Source organism: Filicampus tigris, chromosome 9 (genome assembly GCF_054856515.1).
Source record: "Filicampus tigris isolate MCC_2025a chromosome 9, RoL_Ftig_1.0, whole genome shotgun sequence".
In the NCBI taxonomy this organism is placed as follows: Eukaryota; Metazoa; Chordata; class Actinopteri; order Syngnathiformes; family Syngnathidae; genus Filicampus; species Filicampus tigris.
The window spans coordinates 16,390,329-16,414,563 of NC_141225.1; the positions used below are offsets into that span (position 1 = coordinate 16,390,329).

General features: G+C 42.1%; 2 protein-coding genes and 1 long non-coding RNA gene across 4 annotated transcripts; 1 reads left to right on the top strand and 2 right to left on the bottom strand.

The window, feature by feature from the left end:
- The first annotated feature begins 201 nt into the window (after positions 1-201).
- Positions 202-6,965, top strand: mmp19 (matrix metallopeptidase 19). Its single transcript, XM_086041531.1, has 9 exons — positions 202-312; positions 383-468; positions 811-941; positions 1,864-2,076; positions 2,167-2,412; positions 2,893-3,018; positions 3,342-3,506; positions 6,341-6,468; positions 6,540-6,965. Exons 1-9 carry the CDS (start codon positions 217-219, stop codon positions 6,762-6,764), a joined length of 1,416 nt encoding a protein of 471 aa, XP_085897657.1. The 5' UTR covers positions 202-216; the 3' UTR covers positions 6,765-6,965.
- Positions 5,461-5,926, bottom strand: LOC147142268 (uncharacterized). Its single transcript, XR_015088208.1, has 3 exons — positions 5,787-5,926; positions 5,578-5,658; positions 5,461-5,500 (listed from the first exon to the last, which is right to left on the bottom strand). It is a non-coding gene; the product is annotated as an uncharacterized LOC147142268 (long non-coding RNA).
- Positions 6,966-7,344: 379 nt separating the features above from the next.
- On the bottom strand, positions 7,345-24,142 carry LOC147142269 (transmembrane protein 198-like). Of its 2 annotated transcripts, none has more exons than XM_086041530.1 (5): positions 23,591-24,142; positions 11,955-12,196; positions 10,088-10,663; positions 8,585-8,662; positions 7,345-8,189 (listed from the first exon to the last, which is right to left on the bottom strand). In XM_086041530.1, the coding sequence occupies exons 2-5, from the start codon at positions 12,106-12,108 to the stop codon at positions 8,137-8,139; spliced, it is 861 nt and encodes a 286-aa protein (XP_085897656.1). In that variant the 5' UTR covers positions 12,109-12,196; positions 23,591-24,142; the 3' UTR covers positions 7,345-8,136. The 2 variants fall into 2 exon arrangements, with proteins under 2 accessions (XP_085897656.1, XP_085897655.1); XM_086041529.1 differs by having other exon boundaries at positions 8,514-8,662.
- Positions 24,143-24,235: the final 93 nt, after the last annotated feature.

Here is a 24,235-nt window from a genome sequence, read left to right on the forward strand (position 1 = left end):
GACAAGTGCCGTGACTCCTCTGGGAACAGCTGAACAAGACAACCGCATTCACAAGATTTAGTGCAGCCCGTTCCTCAAATCTACATTCTTTCCCGATGGCTCATCGACTCCTCAGGGCTGAGTCACACGCCAGGCCCCGCTTTAAAAGTGCCGCTGCCTCCACGGGCCGAGCACTCCGCTGTGGATTTTTGGGAGGGGAAACCTCAGAGTTCAAAGATGGTGCGCAGCGGGCTGCTCGTGGTGCTTGTGGCGCTCGCTTGCAGCGGCGCATTCTGCGCAGTGGTGCAGTGGATGGAACTGCAGGAGGCACAGGTACGACGCTATTTCGTGTGCCGTTTGAACTGCAATTCCAGGAACTCAACTTTGTTTCTGCACACCGCAGGCCTATTTGAAGCAGTACGGCTACCTGAATGAGCCCACTGATCCCCTGGACCCCAACTACCTGGAGGAGGTCATAGAAGCTCTCAGGTGATTTGAATGGCACTTGCACTGTGTGTGAGAGTTGTTCCTGTTATTTTGTCTTGTGCTGCTCAATACTAGTAATCACCAAAATATTAGAAACCTTCAGCGTAATGCAGGGAGGCATACGGCAGAGTTTTCTTGATACCATTTAACAACATGAGTAACATGATTACATCATATACAAAGTTAGCGATAGTAAGTATGATGCCAAATAACATTACCGAATGGCAACTGTCCATTTTATACAATCTGCAACCACAATAACAAACAGAGTGTTTAAAGATACGTTAGGTTGAATCCATTAGCCTGTGCAAGTGTGCCTGATATTTTTTATTGTTTTGTCTCCAGGGTCTTCCAAAGGGTGAATGAGCTGCCTACCAGTGGAGAATTGGACGAGGCCACCCTGGCTGTGATGAGGCAGCCTCGCTGTGGCTTGGAGGACCCCTTCAACAAGAAACAGCACAAATACAGAGTGTTGGGTGATTAGTACTCTATGAGTCTTAATATCTATGCTGCACTGATATGTGTGTTGAAAAGCTTGATGGTCTGTAGTAACGCTGAAGAATCAATCAAATTGAAATCGACAACACAGCGCAATTTTTAAAATCGCAAAGGCTGAAATTTGGCCGCAAAACAAAAACTATATGTGTGTGTGTGTATGTATGTTTATTTATTTATTTATTGTGTCTAGATAAGTGCAGTCCACATGTTTACGGATCAGTTTCATGAAACATGAACATTTAAAGCCATAAAGGCACAGATTTGTTGAAATTAGATTATTGTTAAAATCTGATTTATTACTTACTGATTTATGTCTACACCACATTTGTTTGGTAGAATTTTGTGTAGTTTACATAGTGAACACTGTCTTTCATATTCATTAATGTTTCATTTGCCTTTATTTGAATGATTGAAGCTGTTCTTTTCATACAGCCAGTAATATAAAAATAATAAATGACTTAATTGTAAATAGTAAAACAATTTTACAAACATATATTGTAAATTTAGCACTTTGGTATTTATTTTGTTCATTAGTTGAATGGAAATGCCTTTATTCTATTTATCTTATCCCAAAATCCAGCATTTTTTTATTGTTTTAATAAGAATATGCTATTCATAATATTGTACTTCATAAAAACATACATGCATGCCATAATCAAAAAGAATGTAAAAAAAAAAAATGTGGGTCTGTTTTTTTTAACCACAATTTTGCTTCAATTCAATGGACATGTTGTGCTGCTCCTCCTGGTGTGCACACCTTGGCCACCTGAGGGCAGTATAATACAGACATACGATATAAATGGAGACGGCCACTCCTCTCGGTAAACCGCAGTAGTAGTCGTTCTTTGCAGATGGTAAAGAATACATGGCAACCAACCGATGCTACTCGTATCTTCTCAGGTCGGTGGAGGAGGAAAAATCTGACCTACCGCATTTACAACTACACACCGGACATGAAGGAGGCCCAGGTGAAAAAAGCCATCCAGGAGGCCTTCAAGTACTGGAGCGATGTGACGGATTTGACCTTCAGAGAGGTGGAATACGGAAGGGGTGACATCAGGATTGCCTTCCACAAGAGAGATGGCTACTGTAGCATTCCTTTTGATGGCCGTGGTTAGGCTTTTTTTTCCTGACATTTTTATGCCTCGTCGTCATCATTAGCAGCATCTCATCCTCCTCCTCCTTCTCATCTATTCCCTGCAGGTCATGTATTGGCCCACGCAGAAGCACCAGAATCCGGAGCGGTCCACTTTGACGAGGATGAGTTCTGGACGGAGGGCTCGTACTATGGCTCAAATTTGCGTATCGTGGCGGCCCATGAAATCGGTCACGCTCTCGGCTTGGGTCATTCTCAGTTCAGAAGCGCCCTAATGGCTGCCGTCTATACCGGTTACCGGAGCAATTTCAAGCTGCACTTTGATGATGTGCAAGGCATCCAAGCACTGTATGGTGAGTCATTTAAAAACACAAACAACAAATCACTACAACAGATTGAAACTCAGAATACTGCATTCATTAGATAGTACTTCGGAATGAAATGCCTTTTAGAATATAATTTTTGCTTTTTTGCATTCGCATTACAAAAAGCTGTTTGTAATATCTATCTATCTATCTATCTATCTATCTATCTATCTATCTATCTATCTATCTATCTATCTATCTATCTATCTATCTATCTATCTATCTATCTATCTATCTATCCATCCATCCATCCATCCATCCATCCATCCATCTATCTATGTAGCTAGCTAACTAGCTATCTATCTACCTAGCTAGCTGGCCTATTTAGATAGAGCTAGTTATTAGAACAAATTCATCAATTGGACGTATCCTGTTTACAAATCTATCTGTAAATGTCTGACATCAAAACAATTTTTAATGAATAAAGAATTGCTCCTGCATCACTGCATCTTTTTTTTTTTGTTCCAGGCAAACGCACATCCGGCACTCTATCTAGTCCAACAACTACAGATAGTGTCTTTCCTACTGAAGGCAGCATTGATGCTGAGAGAATCCCTGACCCGTGCACGGCCACACTAGACACCATCATGCTTGGTATGACGCCAGGCAGCAAACACTTCAAACATCACATTGGGACCATGATAAAAAAACAAACAAACTAATAGCAAGATTTACCTGTTTACAAACTTACATTAATTTGTCCGCTTATATATGTCCAACAAGGGTCATAGGGACATTCACCAGTGTCATACCATTCGGGTTAGGAATTAGGGTTTGATGTGGACATTAGCGGTAAGGGTAGGGTTGGAATAAGGTGAACAATTACACAGTTCAAGTTAAACACTAGGGGTAGCTGCCTTGTCTTCAGTCTTAAAATATGTTCCAGACATTAAGGATGTGTCTATTTGTCCAATCAGGTCCTTGGATGAAGACCTTTGCATTCAGCGGGAAGTACATGTGGACTATCTCTGATTTGGGACACAACGCACCAATAAGGATTGACAGGCTATGGAAGGAGCTCCCTGGGAACATGGATGCAGCACTGCACTCGCCAAGGACCAATAAGACATACTTTCTTAAAGGTAAAATAGCTAAAAGTTCAGCAGTCACTGACAATGTAGGCATCATTAACGGAGGATGGGGGGCCAATTCCGACCACCGCACCAGTTTATTTGGTCCACTAAAGCAATTAGTGTCCATCTCATTTGTCTTGTGAAATAGGTCTGGTGTTTTCACGCACTTTTTCTTCACTTTGAACATATATTACAAACATTTTTCCCCACCAAATCCCTTCTTAAAATAAAGTGAACCAGCCAATAGTTGTGTTATTACAGTAAGGCTGAACTTCCGCCACTTCCTATAGGCGGAACAACCGGAACTTCCGTCTATGGGAGTGACGGAACCCCCGCCACTTCCGCCTATAGGCGGAACTCCTGCCACTTCCGCCTATGGGCGGAACTACCGCCACTTCCGCCTGTAGGCGGAACTCCCGGAACTGCCGCCTATGGGAGTGCCGGAAGTTCCGCCACTTCCGCCTATAGACGGAACTCCCGCCACTTCCGCCTATGGGAGTGACGGAACGCCCACCACTTCCGCCTATGGGAGTGACGGAACTCCCACCACTTCCGCCTATAGGCGGAACTCCCGGAACTTCCGCCTATGGGGGTGACGGAAGTTTCGCCACTTCCGCCTATAGGCGGAACTCCCAGAACTTCCGCCTATAGGCGGAACTCCCGGAACTTCCGCCTATTTGGGTGACGGAGGTTCCGCCACTTCCGCCTATAGGCGGAACTACCGGAACTTCCGCCTATTTGGGTGACGGAAGTTCCGCCACTTCCGCCTATAGGCGGAACTCCCAGAACTTCCGCCTATTTGGGTGACGGAGGTTCCGCCACTTCCGCCTATAGGCGGAACTACCGGAACTTCCGCCTATTTGGGTGACGGAAGTTCCGCCACTTCCGCCTATAGGCGGAACTCCCAGTCTTCCGCCTATTTGGGTGACGGAGGTTCCGCCACTTCCGCCTATAGGCGGAACTACCGGAACTTCCGCCTATTTGGGTGACGGAAGTTCCGCCACTTCCGCCTATAGGCGGAACTACCGGAACTTCCGCCTATAGGCGGAACTACCGTAACTTCCGCCTATAGGCGGAACTACCGGCACTTCCGCCTATTTGGGTGACGGAAGTTCCACCACTTCCGCCTATAGGCGGAACTACCGGCACTTCCGCCTATTTGGGTGACGGAAGTTCTGCTCCTCTTGATCATTTGTAATTTAAAAAAAATAAATAATTCTTTTCATCATACAGATGACAGTAGTTTTACATCCATAACACCTTCCTCTTGCTCAGGCCTCAAATATGTGCAAACTGCAGTTAATAAAGGTAGCACTTAATGCAGGGACCATGGGGGGGAAAAACATTTAAAATAAAGCAAAAACATTTGGATGACAAATGGGTGATTTTAAAAGATAGGCTGATTCAGGCAAGCAGCGGTGCTTGAAACCACTTCAATATCATTAAATCAGAAGGTAAAAATGTTAAAAAATCAAAAAGTTGTCCTTGAACTGTAGAAATAATTTGTATATATAAGCATTTTGCTGTAATTCTTGGTGCTGCTCTCACAGCCTTGAACTGTAAAATACTGATTTTCACTGTATTTCTAACCCCATGTTCACATTGTTGCAACAACATAACACATGCGTGTCCACTGCCGTAAAGCGTTTTCTCTTGAGAAAGACAGACATATATGCCAACACGGTCATGTATAAGCCTGGACAAATACGTGTGAGTTACAATCACAGTCTTGATTGTTTCTTGGATTAAAAAAAAAAAAAACGCATCTTGGTACAGCCCAAAGCACACCTGAAAACTGACATTAAATTTCATGGTTCCTGCTTGGTTTGAAAGGCTGTCAACTTGGTTTTGAGCAGAGGTCCACAACAAGCACTCACACAGAGAGCAAAAGGAAGGTAAGATTAAAATTTGGTTGAAAAAAGAATAATAATTAGAATGATGACTATGACAAATAGGATCAAAATGACCAGCATCTTCCTGTTTTTCTTCTGGTACTGCTCTGCCTGCAAACAGGAAAACACCATCAAATGCATATAGGCTACTGGATGTCTCAAATATTTCACAATAGACGGACTTTTACCTTTTGTAACTGTTTCAAGCCATCATCTGTTTTGACACACGCTTGCTCCACATTGAAGTCGATTCTGTCAAGAACGGTGCCCTTGAAGGAACAAGGGCAGACCATTTTACTACTAGAACTTTGAACGCTGGTGTTTGACTGCTTTGATTTGGCATCTGGTTGAAGTACATTTTGTTCGTCACACACAGAGATTGATGTCCAGTAATTACCTGCTCCACAACCATCCCGGCCAAGTCGCGGAAAATTTCATTCAGATCCGAGATGGATTGAACGATTTGTCTGATTTCTTGCTCTCGCTCTTCCACCATGACTGTGTTCTGCTCCACCAGCATCAACTGGTCATCTGTGAAACCCTGAAATGCAACCGTTGGGTGGGAAAACATTGGATAGGGAACACATTTTAGCAGCGCAATAATTGATAATATTTAGTTGTCATCGTGTGACAGCTGGAGGGATTAAGTTGGTAAATGTTTTGGACTAATGTTTATTTTTCTGCTATTGTTCTTTATTTTGCATGCAGGTCACCTGTGCAAATAATTCCCAGTTGATTTCATCTATCTGATCTCATTCATCTACATTTTGGTGGATTTCATATTTTTCATAAATCTATACTATTGGTCAGTCCACATGCGTTGGAGCCACGATACAGACTAGCCATTCGGGAAAAACTAGACATTTACCCGAAATTCCCTATGGCCACCATGCCCCTGATGACGACGCTTGCTATGTTCCTCAAGTGTTCTGTTTATTTTTGCTGCTATAGGTAACCGAGTGTGGCGGTACACTGGCTTTGTGCTGGACTATGGCTACCCTAAGAAATTGCAACGCGTCCCTCCTAACATTGATGCAGCTTTGTACATGCAGAACAGCAGGACGCTGATTTTCATCAAGGTAAATCTTGATCATGCTCCACATTCATGTGCTCAACGTGGTCTACTTTCATGGCATCTGTTTACTTGCAGGGCTCTAATTTCTGGCAGTGGGATGAGCTCAAATACAACGTATTAACTCCCAGGCCCCTATCCATCCTCTTCAGCGGCGTGCCTTCCAGCCCGGACGCTGCCTTTACCTGGACCAACGGCAGGGTATACTTTTTCAAGGGGGATGACTACTGGCGCGTCAATGAGCTGCTGAGGGTGGACAGAGGATACCCACTGAGTAAGAAAGAGCGCTGGATGCGATGCTAAGGGCCGCTCGACAGGGGGCAGCAGACACCAAATAGAGGGGTCTGCTTCGAGGCCAAGGGGCATTTTTTTTTGACAGAAAAGTAAGGACTGCGACTGTCTCACATTTTTTGTACTTTTGTGACTGTAAAAATGATCTAAGATTTTATGTCAGGAACGAATTAAAGAGAGGCCTTTGTTTTTTCTCCCTCTCTCTCTCGCAAACATATGTGTTGCATTATAAGTGTTGATGCTTTGAAGAGGACGTAACGTGATGGTGAACTCTAGATTCACAGTGCTTCCATTGTGCACATATTCACACTTGGCTAGTCAAGCTGTGATTGTGTATTTTTGTGCAATATGATGCCAGAAGCAACAAAAAAAAACGCAAAGACGCAGAAGGACAGAAAGAAGAGAAGTAATGAAAGGCTGTTTTGTCCCTGCCTTGTGTGAACAACAAGAAAAAAATTCTTGGCTGCACACAGCATGGCAGCTACGACCAATTCCAGAATAGGAAATCCTTCCAATGACCTCTTTATTGCCTGAGAAAGGTCTGGTTGCTAAGAGCCCAAAGAGAACAAAACAATGGCACTCATTGAACTAATAAGTATCAAACGCATGTATTTTATTCATTTTCATCAACATGGATGTACATAAACAGGTAACAATGAAATGTCCCGGCTAAAGTTAAACAGGATAATAACAGCTACCAATTAAAAACCCAACTTTTTATCATCACTACCTTGTACTTGGTTGTATGACAAATAAATTATAACGTTTGACAAGCACACGCGTACTAAAACTTCACAACAGAATCTGAGTGCAGCTAAAAAAAAAGAGAAAAAAAGAAGCTTTTCCGCAGTAACTGATTTTTGCTTCACTTTGACATACTCTTCTGACACACTGCAGCTAAAGACAATAAAATCACACATCCTTCAATGATAAACAGTAACAACGCAACACTATGTGACTAGCTTCTGAAGTACAGTACATGTCAGATTTAGTATGCGATAGAAATGCACTTCCGGCTCCGTTATATATTCAATACACTATGAGAGGAAATGGAGGACCTTGCATGGTTCGTGTCTTGTTCCTCTGAGAAGCACCATGGTTGTAGTGGCTTTAAGTGTTCTTCTATACAATTAAAAAAAAAAAAAAAGCAGCATCCCTCTCCACTTGTAATCCCCTATTCACATGCAGATCAACAACAAAAGATTCTCACAAGTTCTTCAGAACATCACAAGCACGTAACAGAACCGGAATGTCCCTTTGTTTGTCTTTTAAAAACGGTCACGGTGCTCAGACCCTGACGACGGGGGTTGTAGCTGTGAGGGGCACGGTGGAGCCCGTGTCATAGTCCAAGTCAATCATGGTGTGGTTGGTGGTGCTCTGGCTGCTAAGGGAAGTGCCGGTGCCCATTTGTCTGTCCCGCAGACTTTGCAGGTAGCTCTGGGAAAACACGCAGAGACACTTTTGAGTTTTGACCACATTGTTGTGATCCAGAGACGGACAAAGTATGCAGTGGACCCTCGGAACTCAAACGGGTTGATGATAGGACATTCGGCCATCCATTTTCTAGAACACTTCATTTGAGTAGGCTACTGCGCTGCCCATGACAGAATCATGAGAAAAAAACAAATCAGGTTGAACAGCCTCCTAGAACAGTTTTGAGTTCTGAGAGTCCACCGTGCTTAATTGAGAACTAAAGGGGAAGAAAATCAAGATGAAGGAGAGACATGAACCACAGCACACGCCATGTTGGGTGACACTGACCGGTGCCAGAAGGTCCCCAGCGTAACGTTTCACTGGGGTGGCTTTACGGCGGTACGTGCCTTCCTGCCCACCTGCCTGCTGTCGCTTCCTGGCGTCCTTCTCTCGAATGCGCATCAGCTGCACTCTCTTCTGACGCCGGCTTAAAACCACTAGAGGGAGAGGGCAAACATTACGCGTCACTTCATGGGGCATCGTGCGCATAGGTCTTACGCAGTATTGCCATATTTACCTTGAAAAAGGAACTTAGTTACTTTACGAATGACCTGACTTTAAAACTAACGTCGTTACTATACTGATTAGTTGATTTTAAAAGTAACTAATTTAGATTACAAGTTACTTTATTATTTCATTCAACAGATGCTAACAATTCCACTTAAAGTAAAACTGACAAACGATTTTACCAGTCATTAATTGGGAGTGCATTTTTAACATTGATGTTTAAGAGTAAGGTGTCTTTTTCATGGAAAACAAAATAAAGAAAAACCTTTGGCTTAACATATTTTTTAATTAGTCTTAATGGATTTCACTTAACGTAAATGGGCTAATTGTTTTAGGGTTACCCTAACCCCCCAAAAAATAATTTGAATCTAGGCTTCACTTAAAGCGGAAGTCAACCCAAACTTTTTTTTTTTTTTTTTTTTCAAGAATATGTTCCCAGCAGGCCCACTAGTTGAAACACTGCATTCTGATTCATTTTGCATTTGCGGAATATAAGTTAAGCAGCAAAATGCACTCGTTTTTAGCAATCTTTGGGGGCGGCCATTTTGTCACTTGTCGACTGAAAATGACATCACAACTGCTCACAACGACCAATCACGGCTGACCTGTTCTCTGAATCTGAGCCGTTAAAAGCGAGTGCATTTTGCTGCTGAACTTATATTCCATGAACGCAAAATTAATCAGAATGCTGTGTTTCAACTAGTGGGCCTGCTGGGAACATATTCTTGAAAAAAAAAAAAAAAAAAAAAAAAGTTTGGGTTGACTTCCGCTTTAATGAATTTTTTTTAAGGCAGTCCGTTTTGGCCTGACATATTTAACTGTTAATATTGTCATGGCAAAACTTCACATTTATAATCTTTTATAAATATGATTAAATTTGGAGACCTCATAAAGCCGCACAGCCTGGTGGGTCTTTTTCTCTTTAAGCTTGAATGTGCTGCTATCCATGTTATGTTTTATTTTATGTACTGGTAGTGTTTTTGAAACAAGATAACACTTTGTCAACAGCACAGAGTGTGCAACGCACCTCGATATTTGCTTTAGCTGACCCAAAATCACAATAGTGATTGGGTTTCCAGTTTGAAAAAAACATCTCTCTCTCCTGCCGCCATTTTAATTTGTAATTTTTTTTTAGTAGCGAACAGTGTCAGTGAGAGGTCTGTAAACTCTTTGTAAACATTATCAATTGCTCTGGAGTAACGAAGCGTGAATTCGCAAAGTAACCGTAGTCGCATTGCTCCACCGAGGGAAACAACGCGCTAGTTTAGTCGTTCCTGTAAAAACAGATGCTTTAGAGCAACCCGTTACTTTGTAACGCGTTACTGGCATCACTAATCACACAATTTCATCCTCACCCTCTGTGTGGGAGAACCTGCCGTCCGTCAGTTTCCACTGGACCAGGACTCCGATGAGGCTGAGGGTGGGCCAGATGCCCAGGATGACCAAGCTGTACCAACAGAGCGGCGGGCCCGGCGAGAGGCGCAGGCAGCCGTACACGTGCGTGACCAAAGCCAGCATCTCCACAAAGTAGTCGGCGCACACCGTCATGATGGCGGCGCCGAACACCGCCGTGGAGAGGACGGTGAAGAGCTTCTGCCACTGCAGCGTCAGAACGGCGAACAGCATGCCCGATCCCAGCAGCGCGCCCAAGGGCACCCACACCGTGGCGGGCGTGTAGAACTGCAGCGCGAGCAGCAGGGCGGCCAGAGCCAAGAGGAGGCCCAGCAGGAGGCCCGTCATGAAGAGGCCCACGCTGCGCACCATCATGGTGACCAGGCCGCAGAGCAGGCCGATCCCGAGGCCGATGCCGGCGCTGGCCTCCACGCTGAGCTGAGTGTCCAGCACGTGCTCCTTGTGGCACAGCAGGAAGATGATGACGGAGCCGAACATCAGACCGGACAGGAACATGACCGCCTTGAAGCAGCGGTAACCTACCAAAACAAAGTGAACGCAGAGCTGATATTGCATCGTCATCGCTAAGCGTTCACTAACGAGAAGTCAAATACGGTCAGGTTGGGGAATATTTGGGCATTGACAATCCTCATCTTTTTGGATCCAAACACAATCTCGATGGATTTGAAATGAAAACAAACGGGATGTGCTTTCATTTGAGGGGGATTTACATCCTAATCAGAAGTATGGTGTAGGAATTATTAATGGGACAAGTGGCGGGCGGCTCAGCTGTTCCATGGCCAGGTGGACATGTAGGGTTGCCAAGGCAACTGGTTTCCTTGTATTTTATTGATGATGTGACTGCTCAACAAGGCAACAGAATGAATTCTCCTCAAGTGTTACGGGCAACATTATCTACTCATATTTAGCCAAAAGCTTCAGTGTAGATACACAATGACCCAAAGCATTGTGTGAGAGCAACCGACGGATTTTTGAAGGTGGAATGTTACGTATGCATTGGCCAAGTCAATCACCTGACCTAAATGTGACTGAGCACGCATTTCACTTGCTGCAAATGCCCCAAGAACAAACAGGAATTGGAGACATTGTTGACATGTCTTTAGGCATATATTTCTCGAACAACTTTTCGGATTTGTGAAGCGTTGCATTTTTGTTGTTGTTATTATTATTTTTTTCATCTTAGACAATAAACATCTTTGTTTTAACATTCTAACAAAAAGTTCAGAGAGCTGCCAGGGTCATCAGCATGTCTTAAAAAGTTACATGAAAACTGAAAAGTCAATACCTCCCTATAGTTCACTACAGTAAATAAAGTTTTCCAAAATAACTGACATGTTAAAACTTTCATTTACCTTTGTTTTAATTTCAAACAAAATCAAAAGGTGCAGACTTAGCAGCATCTCTTTTAAAGTTAAATAAAAATGTAAATAAATAGTTCTCTGAAGGTAACAGTTTTAAATTGATCTCTTAACACCGTCAAGATTATTTTTTTAAATATCACAATTCTGAATAACAGCCTAATATAATTGGTCTATCCCGATAATACAAAGTCAAAATTTAATTTATGATTATGAATTGGTCCCAATTATTTCTGGTTCCCGTATACACAAACAGGAGTAATTCCTACACCGCTCACTTGATTTGATTCATTTCATTTCAAATCCATTGTGGTCGTGTTTAGAGCACAAAAGATGAGAATTGTGTCAATGTCCCAATATTTATGCACCTGACTTAAGTGTTGTGGAATACTCTACCATTCCCACCCCGCGGGCATGTGTGTAATGGTTTGGGAAAGGGTTTGTTTCTCACCAAAGAAGCAGTAGATGATGCCAAAGAGGCAACACATGGAGCAGATGACAGCCGGGATGATGTCATACTTCCTCTCTATCTCCAAGCTACAGGCATCAACCTCGGCACTTCCCGCCCCCACTGACTCTGAGCTTAGCTCGGTGGGATCTGCCATTCTGGGATTTCGGGTCCTGAAGAAGACCAGGACACAAGGTACACTGGCTGCTGATGTTATCTCATGTCCATCTGAGCTGCTCTGGTAGCTATGAAGACAAAAGTTTGATACGTGTAAATAGTCATAAACAGAAAATGCAAACCGATTCGTGTGAGCACTAATGTGTCCACGAAATTCTTTCAAACATCTCTAAAGAGGAAGTCAAGGAAAAAAGTTCTTTACAATAATATATTCTATGGCCCCACTAGTCCAAACACTGTATTCTAATTAATATTGTGTTTGTGTAACATGAATTAAGCAGCAAAATCCACATGTTTTTAATCCATGTGGGGGGGGGGGACCATTTTGCCACTTGCTGTGGACTGAAAATGACATCAGTTGCCCAGGGCCCAGGTAATGACCAATCACGGCTCATCTGTTTCTGAGTATGGTCATGTGACATTCACAAGCTGAGCCGTAATTGGTCGTTACTTGAGCAAGTGGAAAAAATGGCCGCCCTCTGAGATGGATGAAAACGGGTGGATTCTGCTGCTTGATTCATATTCCACAAACATAATCTTAATCAGAATATTTAGACTAGTGGTGCTGCATAGAAATATTGTTGTAAAGTAGAACTTTGACTTGACTTCTCCTCTGTGATCATATCATATTTTGACATACGACATCACGATTTTTTTCATCCAAACTGAAGAGCAAAATACTGTAACCAACCAGGACACCTCCAGTGTTTGCTCGCACAAGCATTGGTGCCAATGTTAACTTGTATGTGGTGCCTGAGCAAACACTTTTACATACAATTTTAAATGCAAAACCGTTTGGTATTGTGAAGCGCATACATTTACTACATTGTCAGGATTTGCAATATGACAAGGCTTTAAAAGCTTACTGCAATCGTATACACACACACACACACTTGTTATTCTTGTGTGTTGCTTCAATCCGCTTTTACATAACAAGGTAAAGACATCTCTTTGTTGCTGCAAAGTCAAAGCTTCTACTACTAAACGGGTTGTGACTTTTAGGAGGTTAATGCGAGGGAGCCACACATGGCTGCATGGGTGGACCACTGGCAGGCCTCCGCCATGAGCTCACCACAGACGAGATCCGATTACAACCAGCTCACGTTTTGTACGAGAGACAAAAAAAACAACAACAAAAAAAATCAAATCAGTCAGGAGACTCTGGCCCTGCTTTTACTATTAAGGGCGGAAATTTGCAAGTTTGCCTTGTCACTGCTTCTTGACAGGAAGTGCCCTTCACACTGCGCATTATTCCACGTTGACAGTTCAAGGTTTTGTCCAGCACGAAAACGTGTACCTTCATGTGTTTCCCGGGAATGACTTTACATGGAAAAAATGAGGTCTCGTCGGAAAGCTTTCCTCACTCGTGTACTTTTTGGTTTCTCTCTTCTGCTTTTGATTGCTATCAGCTGAAGGACAAGGCACAAACGTGGAATATTTTCATCATGCCCATGCACGTGATCGCTGAAGTCTGGAGAACAATTAGAAACACGCTTGATGCTACAGTACTTCATTTTCGATCCGGATTCCGGACTACACAAAACCTGAGTTAAAATAAATGTGAGTATATTCTAACCAGAATGTTGGATCATTGATTCATCCATCCATCCATTTCTTTCTTAATGAGACCATCTCTTCTCTTGATTGCAGCCCTAGAGAAGAATGGAACGTGAATACAAAAACCGAATAAGCTTCTAAAGTCGACTCAGTATCTCTGCTGTGCTTCCAATGTTTCTATTTGACTGAGTTTCTTTCTGTGTTCATGATGACATGCTCATATTTCTCTACAAGAACAAGAAGATAGAAATGATGGCTTACTATTAAAGTTAAATTGTATCTGAAAACGGCAGCATCTGTATCACTGGGCCAGCACATATCACCACATAGGGCCCATTCCATTTTTCCAATCCTACTCTCCAAGCAAATAGGGACTTTTTCATTTATTATGAAGAGTCCTGAAATATTTTTGGCATAAATTAAGTCGTTTTTTTTTCAACCGGTTAATGAACAAGATTTTTTTTAAAATCTTAAGCAGTCAATTGATTTATTTTAAAAAATGTAATAAATAAATGGTCAATTAATAATAATAAAATGAATTATGATTTTAAAAAATGAGGTATTGGTGAAATAATTTTTAAGCAATAATTTTTTTTTTTTTTTTTTTTTACAGGATTTTGTCCAATACTTGCATCATAAAAGTCACACAAAAAAACTACTATTAAAAAACTATTTATTTTACCTCATCTATAAATGACCTCGCTCAACTGCTGGGTTTTAAAAATCATAATTCCAGTACGCCATAAAAGAAAATGTTGACCTGAATTGAGGCTTTGTGATGCTTGTGAAGTCCTGACAGCTGATCAAATCCTGTGCCCAAGGCAACACCGTTTTTGGTGTCATGCTAACTTTGTTAGAACATCTCACTCACTTTACTAACTCGAGTAACACTCTGAGCGCGAGCATTCCAAAAGCATCTGAAAAGTAATTTAGTTAAGTCCAGATGAACACACGCAGACGCTCCCATGTGTCTGTACGGCTGCATCATGTTACTGTGAGTCACAATGGTGTCCAGTGTCTTGCAGCTTTTAGAAGACCTCGCCGCTGTTGGAGAATAGAGCCATTGTGGGCCATAACAAAGACCCAGAGGCCCATGCCGTGACCTCTTGCAAGAAACCGCGCACGTGAAAGAGGGGCCCGAGTGACGACGGCGAGGAGCACCAAGGAGACGAGTGGAGAAACGAATGTTTGCTTGAAGACGGGAGCCAAGTGCTTCCCTCCAATGGCAGCTGAGTGATGGGAGGAGGGACTATCAACAAGCAACATGATCGATCTTCATGCTGGAATTCCAGCAATGGTTCCGCGCCACATTTTCGACATGAGCTAAAATCAACCGGCAACTAATTGAATACGCGTCAACAAGATGAACAGTCTGTAGTCCGGGCTAGCAGATAATTCATCTTAGAGCCTTAGAGTTGAAAGATCATTAACTCAGTGCCTTAGAGTTGAAAGATCATTAACTCAGTATCAGCAGTATCAATTTAAAGTTGTTAACACAAAGATACATTGGGATGAACAGAATACGACTGGCAACATCAAGATAATGTGGCAGGTACTTCACTCTTTATATGGAAATCCCTGAAATATGAATTTACTCACCGACTGGGAGAAATCACATGGTTCTGTTTCCTTATAGCGATACATGTGGCGTCCAAAATCTTTTGTAAAGCAATTTCTTTGCAGAAATAAACAAACACAAAATGTCACTAACGGCGTAGGTGTTCGCTCACTTGACACTCGTGCTGGCAAGGTGGGTTTAATTTCCACGCTCAGTTCCCGCTGTGCTTAAAGTCAAAGTCAACCCAAACATATTGTTTTCAAGAATATGTTTTCTGCATGCCCTCTAGTTGAAACAAGGCATTCTGATTAATATTGTATTTGTGGAATATGAGTTAAGCAGCAAAGTCCACACAGTTTTAGCCATTTCTGGCGGCGGCCATTTTGTCACTTCTGTCAAGTGAAAATGACATCACAGTTGCTCCGGGCTCTGTTAACGGCCAATCATGGCTCAGCTTCAGAAAACAGGCGAGCCGTGATTGATCGTTACCTGAGCAACTGTGATGTCATTTTTCAGTCGACAGAAGTGACAAAATGGCCACCCCCGGAGATGGCTAAAACAGGTGGATTAAATCCTATTCTACACACACACACACACAATATTTGTCAGAATACCTTGTTTCAACTAGTGGGCCTGCATTCTTGAAAAAAAAAAAAAAGTTTGGGTTGACTTCCCTTTAACTCTTTTACAACTTGATTTGTTTATATTTATTAATGAGATGTATTTTTTCACACAAATATTTACTATGATCCTAACTTTACTACAGCGTTACATACGCATTGAGGCTCACTCCCGTACTAAACCGAGAACACCTTGTAATTTAGATAGCGACCAGAAGTTAACACCGGCGATGAGCGGCTTTAGCAAGCATCCCATACAACTGCTGAAGAGGCTACTCCCCCTGAACAAACGCAGCAGGGGGCTGAGTAATGCACAACTGAGTGCTCAGCTGCTGAGGAGGCCGGGCTGGCGACAAGTTCCCCACATAGCTAATTTGGGCGTGTTTAATGAAGAGTTGGACGCGCGTGGCCAGTGAAAAGCGTCTTTCCCCTGGCTTGATGGCCATGGCCAGCTGAGAAGATAAGATTATGATCTGGCGGTATGGGAGAAGCCACCAAAGAATGCAAGCTGTGCTTTGCAGTTGCAGCCATAAATCAGGCCGTCTTATACTGGACATGTGCCCAAGCAGAAAAATGGTCAAGTCTAGACAACAGGAGCTGTAAAGAAAATGTGCTTATCAGTGGGGTTAAAATGGCTTTTCCATTCTGAGCAAGGGAATAAAAATATGGGTAAACACAAATAAATTACTACTCATCCCCCTCCCAATCATAACATCTGTTTTCACTGTGGAGGATTATCGAGCAGGGCATCATATGGGCCCCAACAAAATGTCCTGCTTTGGAGAAGCAGGAAGGACCTGATGAGGAAGTGAACATCATCTTTCAACAGGGGTTGACCATTGTTTTTGTGACATGGAGCACTGACACCAGCCAAGCTTTTGGATCACCAACGCTGACTGACGCTTCGGATCAGCGAACGGCAACTTCGAAGGCTTTACGCTGCGAGGAACATTCGCACACTCGGTCGGAGGAAGATGGATGCCAGAATAAGAGCGGAAAATAACATCTCTCTAGATCGCTTGCTAATCTAAAAAAAACATGTCGCCAAGTGATCCTGCAGACACGAACGCGGTGGTTGCAGCAAGGTGTTATTGCGTCGCAACTCTATTTGTGGTAGTTTCCTGAAACAAGTTGCATAATACAGCAAAACATTTTCCAAACTCTTAATGCTCAAAGGTGACAGGACAAACTCCATGCTGGCAACTGAGAAGAAGAAACTACAGACCTATAAATTGGCAGTGTGACTCGGACATCAAAGTTGCACCCATGAAATGAATCTTGATTGCATAGTGGATGCACTGATTAAATTATTTCTGATCCCATCATCACCTGTAGTAACTTGAAAGGCAACATCTACAGTCACCATTCCTGACGTTCTACTTTTTTTTTCTTTTTTGTTTTCAGCCACTTGTGCCACTTGTCCTGCTCGGATGCCAAAAATGTCAGTTATTCTCTTCTGTTTGGTCCTCTTCAGCTGTTTCCCCTCAGCGTCACAGTCTTTCCTTCGTCACCAGTTGTTCGTTTTCCCATATCGTTGATATGAATGCACACTATTGAGAAATATTTTCCGACATCTTCTGTGAAGATACAACTTCCACAGAAAGTGATTAAGTGTTAAGTGATTTTCTTTTTAAAAAAAAAGGGTTATTCACACTTAAGAAGTAGTTTACGCTCTCTGGAGGTCAGTTGATGGGTTTGTAAACGTCCATCTTCCCCACTTCCAATGTTATTCTTTTCTTTAGTAAATTTAAGAGGTGTACAGTATGTCAGTGGTTTCACCTTTTGACACACTACCGGTAGTTACATTTACAGTCGAGTCGTTGGTTTGGATTGAGGTTAAACCACGCCAGAATTTGATTGATACTGGTGTATATATGGTCCACGTATGGGTATTAGTAATAGTAGTTAAAACTGACCCATGAGTGCTAGCGTAAAAGCACTCTTTAAGTTAGCAATAATTAAAAGTATAATTCCCCCATCCCTTGCCCCTACACACACACATACATATAATCTCACCTAATTAAAGCCTGCCTGACGTTAGTCGAACAATAAAGGCCTTTCAACCAAAGACTGTAAGCCTGTATTTTAAGAAGCATGAAAACAGCAACACAAAGAGGACTGTTAAGAGGGCAGTCACATGTCTTCAGTGTATGCTTAGAATGTAGCGCAGAAATATGCAACACGTTAAAAGCCTCATCTTCAGAGTAAGTAGGGAAATTCCCTCCGTTAGGTTCGGACTCTGCATTGCACTAAAGCAGAGTGGGTCCAAGTGTATTGTTGCTTGCAACAAAAATTACACCGTGGAGGGAAAGTGAATGCGTGAAGCTGCAACGGCCGCGTCAAAGCGCACTCCTGATGCTGTGAGTTGTCTGAAAGGGGCAAGTGAATAAATGGCGGGCTCTATAATTACAACACTGATGTCAATTTATTGTGAAGGTAGTGGGAAAGTGGCTTATGCATCAAGGCAGGGCAAGTCAAAACACTCCACTGGCGGTGGAGATGAGCTTCTATCTGATGCTGGGTGTGCCTGTAAAACACTTTGCGTGACATGAGGTTTAGATTACAGGTTGGAAACCAACCAAAATATATGTGCATGTTATTAAAGTGTAGTAAACAGCAGTTGCTCACCACTATGAAACGTGTTCTGAAAGCAAAAATACTGCGCGACAGCAAATGACAATAATTGCGCCTTAAAGCGGAAGTCAACCCAAACATTTTTTTTTTCCAGAATATGTTCTATGCAGGCAAACTAGTTGAAACAAGGCATTCTGGTAAATACTGTGTTTGTGGAATAGGAATTAATCCACCTGTTTTTAGCCATCTCTGGGGGCGGCCATTTTGTCACATCTGTTGACAGAAAATGACATCACAGTTGCTCAGGGCTCAGGTAACGAGCAATCACGGCTGACCTGTTCTCTGAAGCAGCGCCGTGATTGGTCGTTATCTGAGCCCTGACCATTTGTGATGTCATTTTCAGTCGACAGAAGTTACAAAATGGCCGCCCCTTGAGATGGCTAAAAATGGGTACATTTTGCTGCTGAACTCATATTCCACAAACGCAATATTAATCAGAATGTTGTGTTTCAACTAGTGGGCCTGCATAGAACATATTCTTGAAAAAAATATGTTTGGGTTGACTTCCCTTTTAAGAGCGATTTCATCAGTTGAAAAGTTTCCAAACAAACACAAAACCTCTCATCTTTCTGTCTGGATAACTGTAACACCAAAGAAGTACAGAACCAAAATTAGCACAAACGGAAAAGTAAACCACCTCCAATCCCAACATACAGTACATGATTATTAGGGGAAAAATTATCGTGTTTTTTGGGGGGGGGGGGGGTCGTGCAAACCTGTCAACTTTCAAGTGCAGTTTCCTAATCGATTTTTGGTTATTTTTGTCTACTTTTTTTTGCATGTCTGCCATCAAGTACAGTAGTAGTTTACGTGTTCTACTAAAAGCATAACAGCTCCTAAAATAATATGTGTCTGGTAGGTCACATATTGCAATCAATTATAGCTACATCATTGGAATGAACTGCAAATATTGGTGTGGCGGGTTTGCTTCAATCCATTCCTCTAAATTCCTTCCATGACACAGGTATAATCAGTGTTTACAGTTCTAAAAGTGGGCTTTGGAGAGACGTTTGCACATGATGGGATCGATGTGGTTTTCAACATTGTTTTTGTTTCTGTTGTTGTTACAAAGCCACAAACAATTTTAGAGACAAACGCCCATACTGTTGTATTAAAGCCATCTAAACCTTAAAAGCCCTTTGTTTACATGATGAGACCCAAAACTCACGCTGGTCTCAACGTGACATATTTTCGGAACGTGACAATATTATTGTTTCCATGTGAACGCTTAAAAGTCAAAGTCTGCGAAAACAAAGGACATGCACATGTGTTTCAAGTGGCCAATCTGGGCATACATAAGAACTTCCCAGCTAACAATAATAGTGGAAACATCACTTTTGTAGCATTTGTGCTTACACGTCTACATTTACTTCACCAGCTGAGTCACATTACTTCAACTGTTCTTTCACATACAGTATGTGCAAACAAAAGTGTTAGTGCACTTATGTAGTGTTTCTACCAACAATTACTGCCCTGTAGGGGTTGCATGACTTTGTTTTTGTTGGTGCCAGTAATGTCACCAAAGTCAAGTCGACTAGTCCCTGATTGATATTTTTTTCAGTCCTGTAATAAAAAATATATAAAAAAATCTCAGGAGTTGGAAATGCTTGGCAATAATCGATAGTCACTGACAATGGACAGCTCATACATCTAATTTATGAAGAACATAATGTACACGTTGGAACACAAGTTAATCGACACAGCTGGGTCAAGGCTCGTCGACTGTGACTTGGTGTTTGCAGATAAATCCTCTTGCTGGGTGTGCTTGCCGCGGGAACATCCAGATAACATTCACACAATTTGGCCAAATGGGGAAAATCTGTCCTTATTCTGGACCCACCACAGCAATGGGTCTTGCATGCTGGGAATTTGCTGTGTTGGCAAATTATCATCAACCTCGTCATGCGAGGAGATCCCAATCTCTTTCCACTTTGATAGCGCGGGCCGAAAAGTTGGAATCAGTCCCCGCCACCCCGACTGGTTCTCACTCACTCACCAAAGCTGCACATTCCGAAATAGAAGACAATTTAAATCAATTAAGATGAGGGTCTAATTTCATTCAACACACACTTCTGTTGCTGCAAACGGCTCTGCCTCCTACTCAAGCCCAAAACAGATTATTAGCGGCTAGATGACATCACGCTGTAATCGACACCGAGTAGCTAAATTCACAAATCGACTAATCTGTACAAGACTTAATGGTTTGGCGTTTATATATTAGTGTGGTCTGTCAATTCCCTTCTTTAAAAAAAAAAAAGGAAAAAAAGAAAAGAAATCCTCATTTTTACTTGGTCTATTGTAAACATCCCCTTGTGTTTAAACTGTTACTAAATGTATTGAATTACTATTATTGACTGTGATTATTGTTGAATTTTCCCTCTTCAGTTACCCCTAGTATGCCACTAGGCACACAAAGCTGGGGGAAAATCCATGATTGACTACCAAACAATGTACATCCCATGTGAACTTGAGCTGCAGCAGATTGCACCACTCTTCTTCTTCTTCACTGCTGTTGTTCATAAAGACATGCTCAGAGTCAACTTGCTTGGATGTGACCATGTGCTCAGCACCTGGACAAAACCGCTATACCGAGGCATTCCCTCAAGACGCTGGCGCCCGCAAGGAACCCCTCAGCACTTCTGGGGGTTAAATCACATATAACGTCATTATTCAGCAGTGTCAAACTGCATTTACTTAGGAATCTTGAACGATAGCGGTGTCCCTTTGAAAAGGGAGACGAGGCTGAAGCTGAGCTGTTTCTCCTTTATGCCGAGGACTTGTACAAGTTCTGTTCTACTGAGTTGTTTTGACTTGTCATGTGTCCACTGATAGGACAGCTAATGTAAAACAAGGGATTTCAAATGCTTCTTATCAAGTACAACAGACTCAGTCCATCTTCAAAAGTGCTTGTTTTCGTCATGTAACTGGAGAAAGATAGAAAGGTTTATCACAGTCTAAAATGCAATCCGAAAGTCAGTAACATAAACGCTACAAGAACTAAAGCATTGGGACACCTGACCATCACAACAATACTGATAGACTCTGAACGTGAAATTAATTATGGAGTTATCCCCCTCTTGTACAACATTTTGGAAGTTGTTGCAAGTGTCCAAATCAAGGGCCTTCACACCAAACTCATGCAGCTATCATATAAAACTCCAAGGGTGCCTTGAAATACCCATATAATAATCTTTCCCCAATGAAATTAATGGAAACATCATTACTATATTCCAGTGTTTTATAATAAGAAAAATATAATTCTAGAAATGTAATGACATCATCATATACAATCAAAACATTTTTCCATATTGTTGCTTCATTCAATGGAAATTGTGCTGCTCCTTGTTTGTGTACCTTCCCCACCTGAGGGCAGTATAATAGAGAGACAACACGATCAAGAGTTTAACAGCTGTGTCACTAAGCTGCAGTAATAGTCAATTTTTGCAAAGGATAAATATATGTCTGAGTATTATATTGTCTGTCTTTGAGTGTTGCGCCACCATTTGTGTTCAAATATCTCATGTTTAACACCATTAGCGACACTATTACTTAGCCTATCTACAATTGCATTGCTTGTTAACATTAGCTATAGACGTTATGGCAAAGCTATGGTGTTGTCAATACATAATATGTAATCCACTTCATTTTGATGGTAAATTTCAAGTGGAAATGGCAATGAACAGCTTGAAGCCTCTTTTTCAAGAATTGCTCACTACCTGCAAACCTGCTGCTTATTGTGAAGTGAGTTGAGTTCTTTTCACAAATGTTGGTTTGCAAGGTAAAGCAAAAAAATTAATAAATCTGCAGATCGAAAAGCTCTTAAATCGAGTCACTTGTATCACATGGCACCACTGTACGTAAAGACTTAAAATACAGGGGGGGCTAATGTGCCTAATCCACCTTGATTGATTAATTCAAGTGTAGATAAGACAGCCGAGGTGTGTATCAATACTTGCAGTGTGTATGGGGGTCGGTATTGAGTCATTGTGTTAGGAGGATAAGACTAATTATGTTCATGCTGCAAATCCTACATATCATTAACAAGAAGTTGTAATTTCCCCACAAACCCTCCTGAAAGTTGGTTTATGCATTATTTCATTTTTTAATCCTTGATGATAGTCTAGTCCCCAAACAAGCAAGATTGTTCTGTCCTTTAAAAAAAAAAAAAAAAAAAAGTCATGACGCTGGTATCCGTTTTAATCAAACGGTTAAGTCAGACATGCACGTTTTGCCTCTTCCTGCCTTGTCTTTTACCCCAAAGCAGGGAAGGATTTCCTCTCTGCCTTTTCAAAGGGGCAAAACCATCTGGTGCAGGCTGACAGACTAGGTCAACAGATAGAGATGGCGGTGTGCACTCAAGTGGGGGTTGTAACTACAGCCTTCAAGTCCCTGGTAAAGACAGGACCTGTAGGCTGTCATCTGACTACCCAAAAACCAAGAGGCACTCCTACCCTAGATCACAGAACACAACCGCAGGGTTTAAACTCCTGGCACGCCATGTAGGCCACAAGGAGAAATGTTGGCCTTGTGAAGTGAAGAATGTATTTAGGGTTTGCATAGAATGTACAAACCTAAAATTGTGTCTTTTAAATAGAACTGAACTATCTGAATGGGGTGAGTGGGTTATTTTCTAGCACACTACAGACGGCTTAACTATAAATTAAACAAATAAAATGTGATGTGTTATAACGCTGTTGACTGCAAATTCAACAGTATTCGGTGTCTTGTCCATACCTAATTTCAGATTAAGTTAAGGTTAGTCAAACAGCCTTCTGATGTAAAGGAATGCTTTACAAATGTCAAAACAACAAAAGAGATCATATTGTTTCCACGCACACACACCAAACTGCACACCTCATAAAAAAAGTCATGTTTAGCGATAAGGGGTGTTTAATCAAATGGCAACGCTCCAAGTAACAAAAAGTCACAAAACTGTTACATGTGTACGGGGGGCATTTGAATAAGTGATCGACACCTTTATGTACGGCATTGTTTTCATGACGCCACATGGTCACTCACCACAAAACAATACTTTGTGACAAACACAGAAAGAAAAAATGGAAACGTATGGCACAAGATGTAGAAAAACTTACCGAGTGAGCAGCTTGGAACTTTCACTTGTGCGGGACAATTGGCGCTGTCAGCAGACAAATTACTCCACCATTCACAAACACAAAAGCGGTGGTAATGGACCAGGGAAAACCGGTTTTCCCTAACTTTTCCTTGGGCTCCTTGCTTTTAAAAGCGACTACAATTACAACACGCCAACAACATCGTTTCCCCCCTCGTGTAACTTGTCTAAAAGTAGTTATTTAGGATGGTTAGCTATTTCGTGAGTGGAGTTAGCCGTGGTAGTGGAGAAGGAGGTTCGGGCTCCACTTAGGACGACTCCCGGTCCAACCTCTCTCCCTCTCTCTCCGTGGAAAGTATCACACTTGGCGTCACGCACCGCCCCTGTCCTTTCCCCCGTCTGTCTGCTTTAACGGCACTTTAAGGATAAAAAAACCCAAAACATTACCCTCGTCAGAGGTGAATCCCTCTCAATCTTTACCTCCTGGACTGGTGATTTGAGTCCGTTGGAGGGGAGGAAGAGGAGGGGTGAAAGAGGAGGGGTCGGGGCATCCACAGTTTTGAACTCGGCGCCTCCATGCTATGCTAAAGGCTAAACTAAGCTTCTTGTGAGGTACAACTATTAAAAGTTACATTTGAAATGTTCTACATCAAACTCAAGGCCCGAG